This window comes from Pan troglodytes, chromosome 17 (assembly GCF_028858775.2).
Source record: "Pan troglodytes isolate AG18354 chromosome 17, NHGRI_mPanTro3-v2.0_pri, whole genome shotgun sequence".
Classification (NCBI taxonomy): Eukaryota; Metazoa; Chordata; class Mammalia; order Primates; family Hominidae; genus Pan; species Pan troglodytes.
Window position 1 is genome coordinate 23,801,719 of NC_072415.2, and position 21,918 is coordinate 23,823,636.

At 41.0% G+C, this 21,918-nt stretch overlaps 1 protein-coding gene across 4 annotated transcripts in view; it reads left to right on the forward strand.

The window, feature by feature from the left end:
- The window catches only part of LAMA1 (laminin subunit alpha 1), a 175,711-nt gene that overhangs the window by 25,447 nt on the left and 128,346 nt on the right, over nt 1-21,918 (forward strand). For all 4 annotated transcript variants that reach the window (XR_010152023.1, XM_009433670.5, XM_001141549.7 and 1 more), the window contains exons 2-3: nt 10,396-10,566; nt 10,761-10,873. Coding sequence is in view for 3 of the 4 variants with exons in the window: in XM_009433670.5 (XP_009431945.4) it covers nt 10,396-10,566; nt 10,761-10,873 (284 nt within the window). In the remaining variant the exon portion in view is untranslated. The remainder of the gene's footprint in view (nt 1-10,395; nt 10,567-10,760; nt 10,874-21,918) is intronic.

Consider the following 21,918-nt stretch of genomic DNA (forward strand, 5'->3'; position numbering starts at 1 on the left):
TGTTTTCTGATTAAACTTCTCTTCATCGTCCCACATGAGGGGGGAAAAGAAATCAACTTGTTAAATGCCAGACTCCCAGGAGTTTGGGTTTGACTTTTCTCTCGCTGTATGGGGTCTTTATTCCCTCCCTCCCTTCCTTCTCTCTCTTTTTCTCTCTCTCTCTGTTCTCTTTCTTTCTTTCAATATCTCTCCCTGTCTTTCTTTCTCACCACCCACATATTTTCTTGTCCTGTGCTGGAAAGGGCTTTGGTCCTTGCCTGGTGGAATCGCTAGAATATCTTAAAGCTTTTCTTTTACTAACAGCCATCCATGATTACTTTGGTTTAGTCCAAAAACCAAGAATTTGCTTTTGAAGGAGGGGGCTATTCTCCCCTTAGTGTTTCTGCATCAAGCTGAAAGAGCTCCCTGCTTAGAGTAAGTCAAGTCACCTTCCTTAAAAAAAATACTCCCAGGTGTTAGAGATCTCTTTATTAGAGTCATAAAATAACTACTGGTTATTTTAAATAGTTCTCTTTGGAAATGAAAGTCCCGTTTTACATTAAACAGGCAAGACTTTGATATATTTCACATATTTAAGCCTTAGCTTTGATTTTTTAGTATTTAAACATACTGAGAATACTGGTCTTTGAGACACAAAATGAGTTCATTTAGTAGTGGTTTAAAATAATTTTTAACTTATAACGAATAACTGGAAACAGAATTTCTTTAAGCAGGGAACTCCTGTTACGGGAACATGTTTGGTGGCAGGTTTCCCAGGGGAGAGGATCCGGGAATAAGGAAGCACTTACTGTAGGGTGCCATTGCCACTTGCTGATGGCTCAGAAGTGGAGCTGAGGCCTCTTGGAACTATGTAGTATCGGGAACGCATGTTCGTGTATACTTAATTTTCAAACACACCTACTTTATGACACGTGGCTATATTTGTATTGTTTTCTGGGGAAATAAAAGGTTTGAGTGAAGATGAATTTTGCCACAACTTGTAAACAGCCCCCTGAACCTGTTGGGGATGCATTGCTCCGAATCATTTCAGTTTAATCCTTCCCCCATCTCCACCCCTCACACCTTTCCTATGTGTTCACAGCCCTCAGCAGTCACAGAGAACATGTCCCTGAAAACGTGCTGGAGCATCAAGTGCAAGAAATCAGATAATAATTATGTTCGAAGAGGGTGATTTTATTCCCCAGGAGAAATAAAACCTCGCTCAGGCAACAGGGGGTTTATTGAGGACCGGGGCTGGAGGCAGCTGCTGCCAGGCCCACCCCAGGTCATTGGGCCTTCGCCTGAGCTCTTGGCTTGAGCCCCTCCCACTCACCTTCACAATCCATGTGGGTGAGAGGTCATGGGCCTCCTGGCTGCCTTGTTCCTGAGATGCACGGGATCCTGGAAGAGGAGGTAGGGCAAGGACACTAGCAGAGTCACCTCACCACCAAGTGGAATTCTTCCTCTGCCCTTAACTCCTTGCACCTTCCCTACCAGGGTTTTGTTTTGTTTTGTTGCCCAGGCTGGAGTGCAGTGGCACGATCTTGGCTCACTGCAATGTCCGCCTCCTGGGTTCAAGTGATTCTCCTGCCTCAACCTCCCGATTAGGTGGGACTACAGGTGCTTCACCACGTCTGGCTAATTTTTTGTATTTTTAGTAGAGATGAGGTTCACCATCATCTCCTGATGGTGGTCTTGAACTCCTGACCTCAAGTGATTCGCCTGCCTCAGCCTCCGAACGTGCTGAGATTACAGGCGTGAGCCACCACCCTGGCCCCTAGCAGGGTTCTTTACCTTTATGGTCCCAATTAATCCCTTTGGCAGAGCTTGTGGACCTATTCTCAGCATGGTTTTTGTTGCTGTTTTTTTTAGAGACAAAGTCTCACTGTCTCCCAGGCTGGAGTGCGGTGGCGAAATCATAGCTCTGCAACCTCGAGCTCCTAGGCTCAAGCGATCCTCTTGCCTCAGCCTCCCCAGAAGCTGGGATTACAGACCTGAGCCTCCGTGTCCAGCCTCTTGACATATTTTTAAATGCATAAAGAATATATTAGACAGCAGGCACTGTGGCTCACGCCTGTAATCTCAGCAGTCTGGGAGGCTGAGATGGAAGGATTGTTTGAGGCCAGGAGTCCGACCAGCCTGGGCAACATTGAGAGACTCTGTCTCTACGAGAAAAATAAATAAATAAAATCAACCAGGCATGGTGGCATGCACCCTAGCCCCAGGTACTCGGGAGGCTGAGGTAGGAGGATCGCTTGAGCCTGGGAGTTCGAGGTGGCAGTGAGCTGTGATTGCACCGCTGCACTCCAGCCTGAGCAACAGAATAAAAACCTATCTCCAAAAAATAAAATTATAATAATAAAAAATAATTTTTTAAAACAAAAAAGTTAGAAAGCCAAGTATGTTAAAATTCAGTGTTACCCGTGCATGGCTAGCTCCTTCTCGTTTTTTACATAACCCGTTCAGTGTTACCTCCTGAGGTGCCTTCCCTTGTCGGCTTACGTGACAATTAAAAGATTGTGATTTACAAATATGCAGTTAACTTACAGGGGCACAAGTACTCAGTGTGGCAAAGCCAACAGCAGCAAGAACAATAAGATCAAATGAGAAAAGGGCAGGGAGGAAGGAGGAGACGAAGGGAGGAAGGGAAGGGGGAACGGGCGAATCGTGCTATGAGGCCATGCCTTGACGAGCCCCTGAGCTGAGCTGAGGTCAGCCTTTCCTTTAGGCCTCTCACTGTGCACATTTTTCTGGGCTAAGAGTATTTCTTCTATTTCGAGGTATGTGCTTTTCATACCCAGTGGCCCCTAAAGGCCAACCCACTTCTTCTTCTAAAACTTAAGAGAAACAGAGATTCAAATATATGAGCTATAATCATGAAAGACTAATTATATTTGAGGAAACTTAGTGATACCCCCGATAATATGAACATAATAAGAGCAGCTATTTTTTGAGATCTTAATACATTGTATGAAACCCTTTACCTACATGATCTCATTGATTGCTCACAAAAACGCCTGGGTGCCGTGCTTCTCATCATTCATATAGAGAGACTGAGAGGTAAAGCCCTCGGCCAAGGCCACACTGATGGCAGCCAGTAGACCTGGAATTCACACTGGGGGCTGCCTGACTTGAAGCCTGTGTTCTTCCTCTTTATCAATGCCATCTTTCCTAGGCACTAGCGATTTCAGAGTTTGGATTCCAACAAAATCCAAATACATATTGATATAAAAATACATAATTAGAATTAACATTTCCATTTGAAACCTGGACACACAGGTTAGACACTCAATATGCTATATTTGAATAGAATTTACTGTCTTGAAATAATTCCGCATGATGTAGGTTTACTCACATCCTGAGGAGTGGGCCAGGGGAAGGAAGAGCTGGTTGCCATGGGCATCTGCTGGAAGCAAAGCCATCCTCCAGGATCCTCTGGCTTCCTGAGCCAAGATGGCGTGGAGCATCATCTGTTTCTCTTCCAACTCATCTTATGGTGGAAGTTGTGAAGGAGCAACTTTCCTGCCAGTGCTCCACCCCTTATTCACCCATTCCTATTCTGGAAGATAGTGATAAAATCTGATTCTTAAGAATTGGAAGGTTAACCTATGAAGGGATAGATTTAAAGACTTGATGAACTTTGATTTTGCCTGCAATATCTCAACCAGGACTTGTTACTGCTACCAAAACTCCCACTCATTATGACATTTTTGTCATCTTTCTGAAGTCATTACAGGACATTTTATAGACCTTTCTTTTTTTAGATGAAAGGGTCAACTTCAGTCCGACGCACAAAGAAGCAAAGAATAATAATTTTTCTCTCTATTTCTATTTGCTTCTTTTGTCCAAGAAGATCAAAGAATTACCAGATTATTTCTGTCCACCCTTGCGCACACTGAATGGAGAAAAGTTTTTCTCACTTCATTTTCTAAATAGAGAGCGAGATCATGGTGGGCAGATTTAGCTGGTAGTTTACTAAGGTAAAATTAAGAATCACAGCATCTCAGAAAAAAAGGACTCGTAGAGATACTCATTTAATAGCTGAGGAAATTGAGGCTGAGAATTTGACTTGACCAAAGACACAGAGTCGGCAGCAGGCTGAGTCTAGATTTTAGGTGCTGGGTCCCGTGCGCCTGTGTGGTCCCTGAGGGAGAGGCAGAGGGATCTCTTTCCTTCACTTGCTCATTCTTCCACTCAGGCATTATCATCATTCACGCGAGCCAGACACTGTCCTAGGGCCGTTTTTGTTTTTATTTTTTGGAAAAGGATAGTGGGGGAGAAGAACTAGGGAGAGACAGGTCAGTAAATTCATGATCTCTGTATGAATGATAAGTGCAGTGGGGCATGCTGAGCTGAGGTAGAACCAAAGACATTCGCCTGGGGTTCAGGAAAGATCTGGACTTGGCTGGAAGGATGAATAGGGCGTGAATGGATCTATGAAAGGTACAAAGGGAAGGAAATTGAAATGGATCTAAAGAGCATGGAGAGGAGTCAGTGAAAGACGTTATATCTGTTCCTGTCTGAATGCATGCCCTTCTATTTCTGCCTAGGTGATGCCTGATCATTTCTCTTGCTCTAGAATATCTCCTCAAATCTGTTTTCAAATATTGCTGCAGTTTTAATATTATGTTTATCCACATCGGTGAGAAGAAGCTTCTCTTTCCTTCTTGGTTGTGAGAACCCTGGGGTCAGGAAAAGCTCGGTCATTCATCATAGTGCCCTGGGAGGTGCCTGGCACAGTGCTGCACACCTAAGAGGTGCTTGTTAAAAGTTTATTGACCTTAATCAAACATTCATTCTCAGCCGCTTTTTCTGACGCATATGTGTAAATCATAGATATGTTACTGAATAGGAATCCAGCCACCCTCCTAAAATTCATGTCATTAGAATACCTTAATCTTATTAACCTGGAATACTATGTTATTAGAATACCTTGATATTATTATCCTGGAATATTATTAAATAGTTCCAGAATTTTTCACTAAATCATGCTATTTGTAGTTGTTAGAGGTGCTGTTTTTATTGCTCAGTCAGGTGACTACCAGGTTTCAAAGAAAATGCTGATTAACAGGGTAGCTTCTTTCCAATACCAGACTTCTCTGATCAAATTATAGATGTTCACTTGGGCGAATGGGTAAGATTAAGGGTAAAATAGGCCAGGAGCGGTGGCTCACACCTGTAATCCCAGCACTTTGGGAGGCTGAGGCGGGCGGATCAGGAAGTCAGGAGATCGAGACCATCCTGGCTAACATGATGAAACCCCATCTCTACTAAAAATACAAAAAATTAGCCAGGCTTGGTGGCGGGTGCCTCTAGTCCCAGCTACTCCGGAGGCTGAGGCAGGAGAATGGCATGAACCCGGGAGGTGGAGCTTGCAGTGAGCGGAGATCGCGCCACTGCACTCCAGCCTGGGCGACAGAGCAAGACTCTTGTCTCAAAAAAAAAAAAAGAAGAAGAAGAAGAACAAAAGAGTAAAATAAATGGAAAACAAAATGGATTTGTATGTTTTTTAAAGATCACAAATTTCTCAATTTAGATTGAGAAATTTAGAAACTTAAATTCCTACTTTTCCAAATTTCTCCATGGATTGAATAAGTAGCTTTGTTTTTCAAAATAAAAACTCCCAACACCAGAAGCCACCCTGATTATTCAACCCTATAAAATATTCATATTCTCTTGTTTCATTCTGGAAAAGAATGATCTGGAAATATTGCCTCAGATCCTGTAGCTAAGAATTGCAAATCATTTTCTTTTCAGAACATCACCTTGATTTTGAGTATGGATCAAGCAAATACAACATTTTCTAGAACTCAGAAACTTTTTTTTTTCCAAAATGGAAAAAAAAACTCATACTTCTCTTACACACAAATGAATTAAGACTTTGAATGCTTGGCTTCTGAATCATTTGAAAAATATTGGCGAAGAAGTTGTTGTAACAAGTCTCAGGCCTAGCCAACATTTTAGATGCTTTGGTTTTAAGACAGGGAAGATACATGCTGCTGGGAAGAAACCCAAAAACCTCTAAAAATGAATTATAAACTATCTGGAAGTGTCTCAGCTGTGGTAATTATGGTAGTAGCATTGTTGTCTGCCACCTTGGTGGCCGTTTTTCACCTAATGTTTATAAGAGAATCTTCCAGTAGGTTAACATGATCCTGAAATGCACTTCAAAAGGCCAAGTGTACAGAAAGGGTTTAAAAACAGTAACTGCTAGTGAATGAGAAGGAATTTATTTCATGCTCGATGGAGTTTGGCTTTATAAATTTTTTAGCTGCTGGTTAAATCCACAGTAGAGGAATGATTCCATTGTGTGTCCTGAGTGGAAGAAAAAAGTAAAAATTAGTATCACAGTAACAGTGACTGAAGTGAATAACATTTCTCAACAAAAAACATGCAGACTAATTTATTAAGTCCTTGATGAAGTAGTGGGAAAACTGTGTCACGCCACATAGCTACAGTCCTCGTTCTACCCTTGATTTTTATGTGTAAAACCAAACATAGCTTCTTGGTACTGTCCTGATCCTAATGCTCCTTCTCACTCTCTGATTTCCTATCTCACCTCCTGCTCAATGGTCATGTGGTTCCCCTTTATTGAACTATTTCAGTAGTCTGCAATGAGTCAGCAACCTTAGGGACTTTTTAAAAAATTCTATTTACCAGTCTGGGCAAAAAGAGTGAAACCCCATCTAAAAAAAAAAAAAAAAAAAAAAATTCTGTTTAAAACATGCTTGCTCTAGTACACATTTCTAACCCCACCCCCCAACCACCGCTTTTTTTTTTTTTTTTTTTTTCTGAGACAGAATCTCACTCTGTTGCCCAGGCTGGAGTGCAGTGGCGTGATCTCAGCTCACTGCAACCTCCGCTTCTCAACTTTAAGTGATTCTCCTGCCTCAGCCTCCCGAGTAGCTGGATTACAGGCATGCGCCACCATGCCCCACTAATTTTTTTTGTAATTTTAGTAGAGATGGAGTTTTACCATGGTGGCCAGGCTGGTCTCGAACTCCTGACCTCAAGTGATCCGCCCGCCTCGGCCTCCCGAAGTGCTGGGATTACAGGCGTGAGCCATTGCGCCCGGCCCCAACCTTCTTTCATCTTCTTTCATCTTGGAACAGATGTGGTTCTTTGCAACAAAAGGATAGTGATTAACTATGAAAAGGGAGTAAATATAATATGTAAGACATCATTTTTAGCGAATATTTTTTTCCAAATATTAGCTTATCTGAGAAGGAAGATTTAGTTTTAGTGAAAGACAACCCAAATATTTTTATGAAATTAATTATTTGAAGGTTTTACTTGCATAGGCATGCTAATGAAGTATATTTCTTCTAAATATACTTTCAATAAAAAAGCAATCTTTCTTTTTATTAAAAGTATATTTAGGGCCCGGCGCGGTGGCTCAAGCCTGTAATCCCAGCACTTTGGGAGGCCGAGACGAGTGGATCACTTGAGGTCAGAAGTTCAAGACCAGCCTGACCAACATGGTGAAACTCCGTCTCTATTAAAAATACAAAAATTAGCTGGGCGTGGTGGTGCGCATGTGTAATCCCAGCTACTCAGGAGGCTGAGGCAGGAGAATCGCTTGAACCCGGGAGGTGGAGGTTGCAGTGAGCCAAGATAGTGCCACTGCACTCCAGCCTGGGCGACAGAGACTATGTCTCAAAAAAAAAAAAAAGTATATATATATATATATATTTAGAACAGCCAGGTAAGAAACCTGTCTAGTGCAAAGAACTACCTGATGCTGATTACTATAACTGAGATATTATTCTCCAAAAACAGTTAAATTTATGTTCATGAGGTTTGAGCTGCTTTTTCTCAGTGGCTCAGGGCAAAGACTCCAGCATACATAGTGTGTGGTGCCCCCATGACTCCCTGGCCCCCTCCCCTCCTCAATAACACAAGACCCTGCAGTTACTCAGATTGGGAGGTAGTGGGGAGTTCTTTTGATGTCCTGCAACTGGTGGGGGTGAATAAGGAGCAAGTGGGAACATTCGTTAACTGGTGAAGTATTTGTTGTTAATAGAGAAATGCATTGTGAAGTCAGTTCTTGTAACCTTGGTTTCTTTTTCTTGCTTGACTAGTCTTTGTGAAGGGAATGGATAGAGTTGATTGTACTGTAAATCTAATTGCATGTATGTAATACAGAACCAAAAAATGTCATTTTAGCTGTTTGGACAAAACGCTATAGTTTAAAAGCATATTTTATTTAAAATGATTAGCTGATAAGAGAAATTTGAATCAGAATACTAGAATATTATGGTCATAAAGGATGGAGGAAATTATTGTTTATCTTAGTACCAAATAGAATAAACGTCAGCCCCTGCTACAGGTAAGTACCACACATAAGAATGTATGTGTTACTGTAGGAGCTACATTATTACATAAAATATAACTGTCTAACTACTGGTTGATGAAAATAATAAATTGGGGAGCTACATGATTAAACATAATGACTCATCTGGTTCCGCATAAAGCATTTTTTTTTCTTATTTTATATTAAAAACAAAAGAAGTCCCTTTACAGGGATATGATAAAAATAAGCATCTTTAAGTTAAAAATGAAAATAAATATATTAAACATAGTATAAGATGTAACTTCATGTTATGTTTCAAAATTAAGAATAATGCTTTAGAGTACAAATATTAAATAACTATTTTATCTTGAGAGGGTAAGGACTTATTGACAGAATGGGGTCCTTCTATTTGACAGAATTACTAATAGGTAGTTCTGTTTTATGTAAAAAGTTTTTGAAAGACTACCTAATGTATTTTTTTAATAGATGCATGGTAAGGTTTTTAGTGTAGCAAGTGTTAGAGAAATAACCATTTTTGTTTGATAATTTAAAATTTAAAATATTTATAATGGAAAAGATCATTGAACGTATTAGGCAGTGCCTAAAAAATAACAGTGGAAGCCATGAATTCCTTCTGTGTTACTAAAATTACACTGTGCTATTTTAAATTTCACTGAAAAATAAACATTTCAGTAATGGTATTTCTATATGGTTTTTACAAAGAAAAGATTATATTCTGTGATCTTTTAAGATCAAGCTGTACTATGTTAGAGAAACGCCACTAAGCTGAGACCCTCACAGTATGCTCTCAGCTCAGTGTCCATGCCTGAAGAAGGTCTCCTCAACATCGCGTACACCACTGTTTCTAGATCTTTACAGAATCTTCACTGCTGCTATCCCCTTTTACCAAGATAAAGTTAAATCTCCAAAGAACCGAATGGAGGTACTTTTCTCACAGTCACCCAGAAATTGTTTCCTGAATAGTTTGGACCTGGTACTGATCTTGGCTGCTTAAAGATAAAATCAGCTGAGACAAAGGAACTGTACAAAGGCAAAGATCAATAATGACTTGAAAAGCATTTTGAAAACTGGATCTTTGGGTTCTAAAATTTTGTTCAGCAAAGAAAACAGGAGTAAAGAAAGAGAAGAGAGAGACAAAAAAAAATCCTAGATAATTATAGAAAAGACCTTGTAAATACTACCAGTGTCAACTGGACCAAAGTGAGGACAGAATAAATGCCCTTCTTTCAAGTGAAAGACGTTCGAATTGCATTGATAAATATATGCATTGGATCATTTGAAACTTCCCTTAAGGCCTGTTTCACAGCATTTTATTGTAAACATTTTCAATCAGAAAAGTGGAAAGAATTGTACAGTGAACCCCCATACTCTCGCCTTGTTTTTTTTGTTTGTTTTTTTTTTTGTTTTTGAGACTCAGTCTCGCTCTGTTGTCCAGGCTGGAGTGCAGTGGCACGATCTCCACAGCGGCTGAACTGATTTACACTCCCACCGACAGTATATACGCATTCCCTTTTCTCCACAGCTTCTCCAGTATCTGTTGTTTTTTGACTTTTTAATAATAGACATTCTGACTAGTGTGAGATGGCATATCATCGGAAGCCAGCTTACTTTGTGGTGCATTTCGAAGTGAATTGGAGACATAAGTAGACTTTACTCCTAAACATTTCTGCATGTACATTGGTATTTATGATTCTTTTATTTATTTATTTATTTTTGAGGTAGAATGTGCACATACTAAGATACACGGATCTACCCAAATCTTAGGTGTACTCATTCTATGATTTTTCACAATTGCATCTGCCTGTGAAACCCAAAGCTTTATCGAGATATGAACGTATTACCCTAGAAAGTTCCTCTGTCGTTTCATAGTCAATCCCCACCCCCTGCAACAATGTTTTGACTTTTCTCCGTAGATGAATTTTGCTTCTCCCAGAATTTCATATAGATGAAACCCTGCTGCGTATACTGTGTTTGTGTAAGGATTCCTTCATTCAGCACATAGACTTTCAATCTCCTTTTGATTCACCTACCAAGTGGGATGGGGTAAGCTCATTCCTTGGATTTCAAGTGGCTCAGCTGATTTGGTAAATTTTCACTTTCAGGCCTGTTTCCTGCCATTCTCAATCTTGCCAGCAATGCTCACATCAGCACCAATGCCACCTGTGGCGAGAAGGGGCCCGAGATGTTCTGCAAACTTGTGGAGCATGTGCCAGGTCGGCCCGTCCGAAACCCACAGTGCCGGATCTGTGATGGCAACAGCGCAAACCCCAGAGGCAAGTGTCGTGCCTTTATTTCTGAAATTCCCATGGGAATGTACACTTTGTGAAATGAGGACTGAGACTTCTGTTAGGAAGCCATAAACATTGTGTTCACCTTCACTGCTCTTTGTTTCCACTAGCGGTTTAGAACTTAAGAAATTTAAAGCAACAGCCGAGAGGAATTCATGTTTTTTATTTTCTTTTAACAGAACGCCATCCAATATCACATGCCATAGATGGCACCAATAACTGGTGGCAAAGTCCCAGCATTCAGAATGGGAGAGAGTATCACTGGGTCACAATCACTCTGGACTTAAGACAGGTAGGTGAGGCCAGAACCATTGAAGAGTGTCTACAGGCTGCTGAACTGTGGTCTTCTGATGACTTTTGGGAAAGCCTGGCTTCTTTCTGAACACATTTACATTCTAGTCTCACTATTTCCACCAGGTGAAGGCAAGTGGTATACAGAAGGAGTCCCCGGTGCCATTTCTTGTCACTTTCATCATTCCCAGGTGTCTTTGGGGAGATGGGTGAAATTGCTTCCATATGGTTGATGTTCTTTGAAGCTGTGTCAACAGGGCACACTCATCCATCCAGGGTATCATGTCAGGCTGCTTGCTGGCTGCCAACAGATGCATGGGGAGGGAGAGGGGGAAAACACATGTATTTCCTAACTTTTAGCTTACTGTCTTGCTAATGTCATTGAGTAAGTTATTGTATAAGGATTATATAAGGCTAGAAGAAAAAAAAACAAAACGGTGTTAAACCTCTTGACTGTGTCTCCCCTGCCAGATGCAGTCTGTCTGGGCCAGGTAAGCTGGAGTTGCCCAATACTAACTTAAGCAGTGCCTTCAGCATGAGTGGGGAGAGGGAAGGTATGACTGGCTCCAGCCACACCTGCATCTTCTTACCTTGCTTCAAGGCCACATAGGAGGATGGAGAGAAATATGAGATGAGCCCCAGTTGCCCTGATGTTCCTGGGAAAGAAAAAGAAAAGGAGTCTGAGTGGAAGGAATGAAAAAGAGAGATGGCAGGTGTTTTGGAGCTTCTGTCCTGGTTCTGTTTTGAGCTTTTCAGAAAAGCCATCGCATTAATTCTTATTTATTTCCATTCAGTTTCTCTTGTGTTAGAACTCATAAGTTTCATGTAAAATATGAGATCGGTTAAAAGACACAAGTAATTGTAATGTGCATTGTAGGATTTAAATAAGAATTATAGAGATTTAAGGACAATCAGAATTCTTTGAATAAGTGATAGTTTTAAAATGTGCAGGAATTTTTTTTATTTTTTATTTTTATTTTTTATTTTTTGAGACAAAGTATCACTCTGTCATCAGGCTGGAGTGCAGTGGCGCGATCTCAGCACACTGCAACTTCCGCCTCCCCGGTTCAAGCGATTCTCCTGCCTCAGCCTCCCGATTAGCTGGGACTACAGGCTCCTGTCGCCATGCCCGGTTAATTTTTTTGTGTTTTTAGTAGACAGGGTTTCACCATGTTGGCCAGGATGGTCTCATCTCTTGACCTCGTGATCCGCCTGCCTTGGCCTCCCAAAGTGCTGGGATTACAGGCGTGAGCCACCAGACCTGGCCAAATGTGCAGGATTTTAAGAAGACAAGGTGATACTTCATATATTGATGTACAAGGAACTTGTGTTCTGTAATAATTACAGCAAATAAGGTAGCAAGATGTGCAGCTCAGGAGACATTTTCCAAGTTCAGGTTCACAGTATTATGAAAGTAAAATAACACTTTTAATAGCTTTCAGGTGTAAGACATGAATTAATGGGACACTCCTTAATATTTTCAAATCCCCTTAAAGAAAAAGAGAAAAGAGCCAGGTGCGGTGGCTCACGCCTGTAATCCCGGCACTTTGGGAGGCCAAGGCGGGTGGATCACGAGGTCAGGAGATCGAGACCATCCTGGCTAACACGGTGAAACCCCATCTTTACTAAAAATACAAAAACTTAGCTGGGCGTGGTGGCAGGCGCCTGTAGTCCCAGCTACTCGGGAGGCTGAGGCAGGAGAATGGCGTGAACCCAGGAGGCAGAGGTTGCAGTGAGCCGAGATCACACCACTGCACTCCAGCCTGGGCGACAGAGCGAGACTCTGTCTCAAAATAAAATAAAATAAAATAAAATAAAATAAAAAACAAAAAAAAATAAAAAGAGAAAAGAGCTTCTTTGAAAAGAGCTTCTTTGTTGTTGCTGTTGTTTTTTTTTTTTTTTTTTGAGACGGAGTTTCACTCTTATTACCCAGGCTGGAGTGCAGTGGCTGGATCTTGGCTCACTGCAACCTCCGCCTCCCGGGTTCACGCGATTCTCCTGCCTCAGCCTCCTGAGTAGCTGGGATTACAGGAGTGTGGTCTCGAACTTCTGATCTCAGGTGATCCACCGGCCTCGGCTTCCCAAAGTGCCGGGATTAGAGGCATGAGCACCACGCCCAGCCAAGAGCTTCTTTTTAACCCTGGCCTTTGTGTTTATCTCAGTGGTAAGAATGGTTCTCTGGAAGATTTTGGTTTTTCCCATCACCTTTCTAACATATTTTCCTTTTTCTAAAGGAAAAAGTAAAACTGTGTTCATTATTAAGAATGTGATATTATATGAGTTTGGCCAAATTAAGACCTGGACATTTTACATATAGATTTCAAACTTCTGTAAGTCTATCCTTTGTCTTGAAATTTGTCATGCTTGACTTCATCCTGAAGGGATGGACTAAGTTAGTCTGAGGAATTCCAGAAGGCAGTCTCCATTTTAGATGTTTAAGGCATTTAAAAAAAATAAACATAGACAGCCAGGTGCAGTGGCTCATGCCTGTAATCCCAGCACTTTCGGAGGCTGAGGTGGGCGGATCACGAGGTCAGGAGATCGAGACCATCCTGGCTAACACAGTGAAATCCCGTCTCTACTAAAAAAAATACAAAAAAATTAGCCAGGTGGGGTGGTGGGCACCTGTAGTCCCAGCTACTCGGGAGGCTGAGGCAGGAGAATGGCGTGAACCTGGGAGGCAGAGCTTGCAGTGAGCCGAGACTGCACCACTGCACTCCAGCCTGGGCAACAGAGCGAGACTCTGTCTCAAAAAAAAAAAAAAGAAAAAGAAAAGAACAGAAAAACCATAGACATATAGTTATAGGCTGCTTTAGGTAATTTTTAGTGTTTTAGGATATGCTTTTAAAATAAGATCACTTAAAATAGTATTCAGAAATTTCTTTACCATTTACACAGTATAAAAATTCTGCTGTGCTTTGTTTTTTTTTAAACAAAGCACATTATGCTTATATCTGATCAAGCCTTTCTCAGATTTATTTATTTATTGAGCCTTTTTATTACAAACACTTTTGCATATGTAGAAAGCATATTACAGTGAATACACATAACCCACCCTTGAGATTTGGGGATTTTAAAACACTGGACCATGTTCGTTTCAGTGAATTGCAGTCATCACAACATTTTACCAGTCCTTCAGTTTGTGTCTTCAAAAAATAAAGACGTTTGTTCTGATTAGATACCATACCATTTCAGCCTCCTTGGGCAAAATTAACAGTAATTTCTTAATAACTCTTTTCCCATCCACATTCAATTTTCCCAGTTTATCAACTAGTATCTTTTACCGCTTTTTTTTTTTTTTAACCAGGATCCAGTAAGGACCACTTGTTGCATTGGATTGCTGTGCTTCTTAAATCTCTTCTCATCTGAATTGTCCTTCACTTAAAAAAAAATGCTATTGAATATATGAATAGACCAGACCAGTTGTCCTGTAGAATATGCCACATTCTGGATTTGTCAGATTGTTTCTTCATGGTTTATTGAACATATTCTTCTGTGCTGTCTATTTCCTATACACCAAATTCGGCTCTAGAGACCTGATTAGATTCCGGTTAAGTGTTTTTCAGAAGACCACATCACCAGCCATCCTCTAGCCTCACATCAGGAGGCACCCAGGGCTGGTTGTCCCACTAGTAGTGATGCTAAATTTGAATTCTCTCTGGGTGTTAAAAGTCAGGTTTCTTCCTTGTAATGTTACTTCCTTTTTTCTGTCCGATATCCCCATTGTTTCTTAGATCTCACTGACATTCAGATCTACAGCATGGCTATACCTTCTGATGACTTTTTTTTACCTTGCCAAAATCTGCATGTTTCCTTAGCCATTAGCCAACTACCAGTTGTTTTCTAGACTATATACTCCATGAGGGATGGGACCACAGCTGTCTTCTACTTTTCTTTCTCTTCCCTTTCCTTTCCTGGTTAGTATTTATAGAGAGATGTCTTATTCACTTCTGCACACCCAGACATTGGCACAGTTCAGGCACTGAGTCAATAATTGCGTTATGGATCAGTACTTTTTTTTTTTTTTTTAAATGGAGCCTCACTCTGTCGCCCAGGCTGGAGTGCATTGGCGTGATCTCGGCTCACTGCAACCTCTGCCTCCCAGATTCAAGTGATTCTCCCACCCCATCCTCCCAAGTGGCTGGGACTACAGGCACACACCACTGTACCCAGCTATTTTTGTATTTTTAGTAGAGACGTGGTTTCATCATGTTGCCCAGGCTGACCTTGAACTCCTGACCTCAAGTGATCTGCCTGCCTCGGCCTCCCAAAGTGCTGGAATTACCGGCGTAAGCCACCGCGCCCAGCCTAGTGCTTTCTTTCTTCCTTTATTTTTTTTTTGAGACGGAGTTTCACTCTTGTTGCCCAGACTGGAGGGCGATGGCGCGATCTCGGCTCACTGCAACCTCCGCCTCCCGGGGTTCAAGCGATTCTCCTGCTTCAGCCTTCTGAGTAGCTGGGATTACAGGCATGCACCACCATGCCCGGCTAATTTTGTATTTTTAGTAGAGACAGGGTTTCTCCATGTTGGTCAGGCTGGCCTCGAACTCCCAACCTCAGGTGACCTGCCCGCCTTGGCCTCCCAAAATGCTGGGATCACAGGTGTGAGCCACCGCGCCTGGCCTTGTGCTTTTTTTTTTAAATTTTTTTTAACTTCCCCCCCTCCTCTTTTCTTGTTCACAGCCTGAATAGAAAAGAACAAGGAACAAACCTTTTGGCTGCTTTGTTTCAGTACTATAAAAATGTAAAATCTAAAGTATAGATTTCTAAAGTAAAATTACAGGTAGACCTTAGTCTTATCAAGAGTTGTAAAACTTAATATTATAAATGTGTCTGTGTAACTTGGTAAATATCAGCTCTTGAGGTTTTATGACCAAATTAGCTGCATTCTGTGTTGGCAAATGCTAACATTGATCCTGTTCCTGATTCTCTAATTGATGACAGCTGTCAGAATTACAGCATTTTTTTTTTTTTTTTAGCCTCTATGTATTATGTTTGGTTATCTGCAAGATAAACTAAAGAAAAGATTAAAAAGTAGTCTTATCAGAAGTCCATAAATGTTGTATGGTTTGCAATAAGGTTTAACTACTGAGTGTTTATTTTAGTAACTTATTACAAGAGGAATAATGAGATTTACTTCTTTGCTTTTTAAAAATAATGTCTACTATTCACTTCTTTCATTGATTCACAGTATTTTAGAAGATACACTGTCAGATATCTAGCAGTATCTTACTTTTAAAAAATTCATAGGAATTTCATGTGTGTGGTATTTTTAAGAAAAGTAAAGCATAATAATCATCAACTTTAACAAATACAAAATTAACATATATGTTGTGGTCTCCATTAATAAAATGCTGCTCACCAAGTGGTTTAGGATCTCATATATCAATACTACCACTGAACAGTGATCTTTTTTGACAACTTAAAATTTAAAAGAAATTATTCTGAAAGAGCATGCACATTTCATGAATCTTGCATTTATAATTGTCCAAAATCCTATAGGTTCCACGAATTATAGGAAAATTTATTCCCTATGGTAGCATTTCTCAGTAGAAGAACACAAATATTTCCCGTTTGAGAACCACTATTTTAAAAGTTGAGATGAAAAGATGTTCATCGTCATTATTCAATAGGGAAATGAAAATCAAACCACAATAAGATACCCCTTCACACCCATTAGGATTGCTATATTGAAAGAGTTGGAAAATAATAAGTGTTGGCGAGGATGTGAAGAAAGTGGAACCCTGTACACTGTGGGTGGAAATGTAAAATGGCACAGTGTTATGAAAAACAGTGTGGTTGTTCTGGCCGGGCGCGGTGACTCATGTCTGTAATCCCAGCACTTTGGGAGGCCGAGGAGGTCGGATCACGAGGTCAGGAGATCGAGAGCATCTTGGCCAACATGGTGAAACCCCGTCTCTACTAAAATACAAAAAATTAGCCGTGTGTGGTGGCCAATGCCTGTAATACCAGCTACTTGGGAGGCTGAGGCAGGGGAATAGCTTGAACCCGGGAGGTGGAGGTTGCAGTGAGCTGAAATCACGCCACTGCACTCCAGCCTGGTGACAGAGCAGCGCTCCTTCTCAAACACACACACACACACACACACACACACACAACCAGTATGGTTGTTCCTCAGAAATAAACATAGAATTACAGCAATTCCACTACTAGGGAATGCCTTAAAGAATTAAAAGTAGGGACTCAAACAGATGCCAGTGTTCAGAGCAGCATTATTCACAGTAGCCAGGAGGTGGAAGCAACCCAGATGTCCATCAACCATCAACAGGTGAATGGATAGTGAAAACATGGTATGTGCATACAGTAGAATCTTAGCCTTAAAAATGAATGAAATTTTGACACATACCACAGCATGTATGTACCCTGGAAACATTATGCTAAATGAAATAAGCCACACACAAAAGAAGAAATATTATATGAATCAATTTGGATGAAGTACCTGGAGAAGTCAGTTCATAGAGACAGAAAGTGGAGCGGGGTGGTTGCCAGGGGCTGGGAGGAGATAGAATGGGGAGTTGTTGTTTAATGGGTGCAGAGTTTAGGTTCGGAAGTTCTGGAGATAGATGGTAGTGATGATTGCACAATAGTGTGAATATACTTAATGCCACTGAATTCTACACTTAAACATGGCTAAAGTCACGGTTTTATGTTATGTATATTTTTCTACAACTTAAAAAAGTTAATACACTGTGAAATATTTGGTGTATTATGTCAGCCAGGGTCAGTCAGGAATATGGAAGCCACACCAGTCATTTAAAGGCACAAATTTAGTGTGAGGAATTGGTTTGATAGTGTGGGAGAGCTGGGAGAGGGAGCAGGCAGGTAAGTTGGGGGTAGTAATGGTGGAGGAGGCAGCAACACAGGAGGGTGTGGTTATAGCGCCTAGAGCCTGGGAAGAGAGTCTCTTATCTTTCAGAATGCTCTTCTGGGGGTCCTGGAAAGCTGGAGGCTGGAGTCAGCTGCTACAGCCCAAGGCAGAGGGCCGCTGCTGGGCAAGGCTGATAGGACCCGGAAGTAGACAGGGGAGAAGTCCTGCCTTCCTCCAGCCCTCCAGCCTCCCACTAGTGTCGCCGTCAGGGAGCATCGATTTGCAGCGTCCCAGCCTCAGCATCCAAAGCTGGGCTGGCAGGTGCTTAGCAACCAGCGCAAACACTTCTTCTCAGTAGGTGGTCACTTGCACCAGTATACCAATAGAAACACAGAGACAGAGCAGCCCTCGACATCCTGGGGCAGGATTTTGTTATTATGGTGGTCAGCCACATCCTAAATATGCTCATATTAAGTTTTTTAGAATAACTTTGGAATGAAAATGCAAATTTTAGAATTCTCCTGGAGAAATCATGGACTGCTGTCTAATACATTACAAACTAGGTGTTCTTGGTTCTCAGCCGAGAGCCTGCATCAGGGCACCAGCTTGGTCCTGGGACCTTCAGGACAGGGATGGAGGAAATACAGAAGCAGTTCCATTTATGTATTAACTATTGGGTTTTGGTGGCGTGATGTGGTGGAGATGCATGAAGTGTGGTAGGGTGATATATACAAAGTTAAATGTGATAGCATATGAAGGATGTAGAGTAGCTAACAAACTCCTCACATTTAATAAACATGAGTTTTCTTTCCCTCTGTCATATTTCTAATATACAAATTACTTTAGGTTCCCAAAGATCTTCAGATATCACCAAGGGAAATGTTAAACAAGGCCTTAATAGAATCTAATTACAGTTAGCTAACAGGATTAAGGAGTGCAGTTATGCAGATTTTGAGAAATTCATAAGTCAATAATTATTCTGTTTTTTCTGATTAGGAAATTAAGATGGAATCATCATAGAAAAATGGAAGATAAGATAAGTGTAAACAGGCAGAAACACATCATCTCTTTGCTCTGTAACAATCGCTAATTGATACCTTGGGATATTTACTTTGTCATTTGCCTACAATTCTATGCATTTAATAATGCTACGACAATACTATCATGTATTACATACTTACTGTGCCAGACATTGTGCTATGCACTTGATCAGGATTATGTCCTTGAATTCTCATAATCGCCTGTGAGTTGGCTCCTGTTATTATCCCCTTGTGACAGATGATGAAACTGAGACTTAGAGAGTTTAAGAGGCTTGCTCAAGGGTAGGACTCACTGAAGCTTAAGAGCCTGAGCTCTGCATCATTGCACCACTCTGACCCTCCAGCTGAGACAGATTATGTGATATATAAATTTGTGTTCTAATGTTTTATGTAATTGTATAGCATGAACATTTCCCAGTATAACTGAAATTCATGATTAATAATTGTTAAAGCTGCATTAATAGTTTCTATATGGCTTACCCATCATTTGCCTAAGAGTCCTCAGGCCTGACATTTTGGTGCTTTTTCTGTTATGGGTAATAACTTGGGCTTTCAGTGAAAAAAGGTTCATTTCGTATGTATACCAATGAAGTAATACAGTGAGTATCAATCATGTTTGAGGTTTATATGACAAATTTATGGTTAATTTTGTTTTGAGCATCTTTTGAAAGAGGAATGTTATTAACAGGTACATATATAGGAATTTATAGATATGGGTTATAGCATTTTTTTCCTCATCCGTGTTATTTCATCTGCTTTTCCCAGCAGTTCTGGAATGCGAGTGATCGCCTCTTTGCAGGTACAAAAATCACGGCACAGAGTAAGCAGGTCACAGGCTTGCCCAGAGTCTACGGCTGCAGGTGCTCAAGCTAGGCCTGGAAACCAGGACCTCTGGTTCCCTCTACACCGTGCCACGCTGTCTCCTTGTCTTTGGTCTCCAATTATTGTTTTCCTTTGTTCTGACTTTATGGGGAGACTGGCAAGAGCTCTTGCAATTCCCTCCTGATGTTGGGAGTGTTCAGATTCTAGCCCTTTCCCTCTTGTTCTGTTTGCCTGCTCAGTAGGGTCCTCTCCCCTATGAATCCAGCAGGGTATTGACACTTCCTTCATGCTTTTGTAGTGGCTGATAGAATTGGATGCTACCTAACGTGTTTTTTTTTTTTTTTTTTTTGATCAAGAAGCAGGAAAATAAATCAGTTATCTCCTATTTTCCTTAAAAAACTTTTAAAGCCGGAGAACATTTCAGTGGGAGTGAGGGTCAGATTTGTGAGTAAAAATGTATAATAGTCTTTTAGAAGATAAGATCTGTTTTGTAAAAAAGGGAAGTTCCCTATGGCATTGAAAATAAAGCTGCCTTTTGGAGCAGTGCTTTATTTTATGTGTAGGTTTAATTAGGAAGTAGCACTTTGTTGTGGGAACATAATCACAGAGGGGCCTTTGTTTTATGCAAACTTTTAGACAAGAGCTGCTTGTGTGCCGGGTTTTGTGAAACCTCATTAATTCAGATGTCAGTTGTTTTTTCCCCCAAATTTCTGAAAAATTGACCAGTACTGGGTGAGGTTTATAATTATATCATTCAAATATAAAGTGTTTATTAAGCACATCGACAAGGTCAACAAGAAAATAGGGAAATTTCACATTCTTAAGATAAAATCTTTAAAGATTTTTATTGCAAGAATTGCATCTAAATTGGAGCGTCTCATTACAAGTGAATTTTGGCTGTTCCTGGAAAGAGATTAGGCAGAAACCCTTCCTAGAAGCACTCAGATAGAAATTACTTTTACTGTATGCTTTTTGTACTCTAATGATTCTATTCCAGTTTTCTATTACTTCATACTGGCCTCCACCAATTTCAAATATTAAGGTTTCTTGAATTTGCTTGGTAAAATAAATAGATTGGAAGAAATCTTAAGCTCATCATTATGATTTGGAAGTAAGCCACCCTAAATTCCTGTCCTTCAGACATTTTTATCTTTGTTGTCATGTTCTCTGTGAAGCTACTAGACTCAGAAATAGGTCTTTTGTTTTCACATTTTCATTATCTCGTTTTATTTTCTCATGCATAGCTTCTCTGCTGGTTATCTATCGTGTAAGAAATCACTGTGAAACTTTATGGCTTAAAACAGCAACATTCATTTTATACCTTTCCTGATTTCAGTGGGGTCAGGATTTAGGAAAGGCCTGAGTGGGTATGTCTAAGGCTGCAGACCATGGGGGGCTAGACTTGGAGCAGCTTAGGGGAGAGGTTCTCTGGGGCAGCTGGAGGAGGGGGTTTGGGGAAGCTGGGGAAGAGGGTGCCAGACCAGCTGGGAGAAGGTTCCTGGGGCAGCTGGAGGCTATGTTCATGAGAGTTCAGGGCTTCTCCGTGTGGTCTTTCCACATGGGTGCCTGAGCTTCCTCACAGCATGGCGACTTTAAGGCAGCTTGCTTATAGGGCAGCTTGGGGCAGGAGGCAGAAGTTGTGTCCCCTCTTAGACCTGGTCTCCAGTCACACACAGTGCCAGTTTCCCTGTGCTGTATGAGCCACCCAGTCACTCAGGTTGGCAGAGATTCAACTTGGGAAAGATAGAGCAGCCTCACCTGTCAACCGGAGGAGGGGTGAAGAATTTGAGGCCTGTTTTAAAACTGCTACTGCCTCAGCCTTCTGAAAGGGTCTTTCTCTAGGAGGCTTTAATCTTTGCAGCCTTGCATATCTTATCTTGTAGGGGCCGCACCCCTGTCTTTAGGTGAGGTGAAGAGCTTATAGGAACCAAACAGGAATGCACATACTGTTCTTTTAACGATAAGTGAGCTGAATAAGTGAAAACAATTGAGGCTAGGCTTTAGGAACAAGATGGAGTTTTGTTTCTTGATACGATTTATATTTAAGCTTTCTCACTTATGTATTATCGGTGGGGATTGCCAAACAGTCCAGGATAACCATTTTGCCATTTGGCAGAGCTCAGTTCTCTTTAGATTTTGAGCTGCCAAGGTTTGGCTGCACTATTTCAGTGTTTCTACCCAGCAGGGCTTCCTGCATTTGGCCTGGGAGGATTCAGGGAAATCCGTGAAGACAGTTTTGCAGGATTGGATCACAAAATGCTTTTCATATCCCCAACTGTTTTGGCATCAAAGTAAAGATTTTTGTATATTTATGGGAATAAAGGGAAGTCCGTTCTGAAATTATTTCTTCCGTTA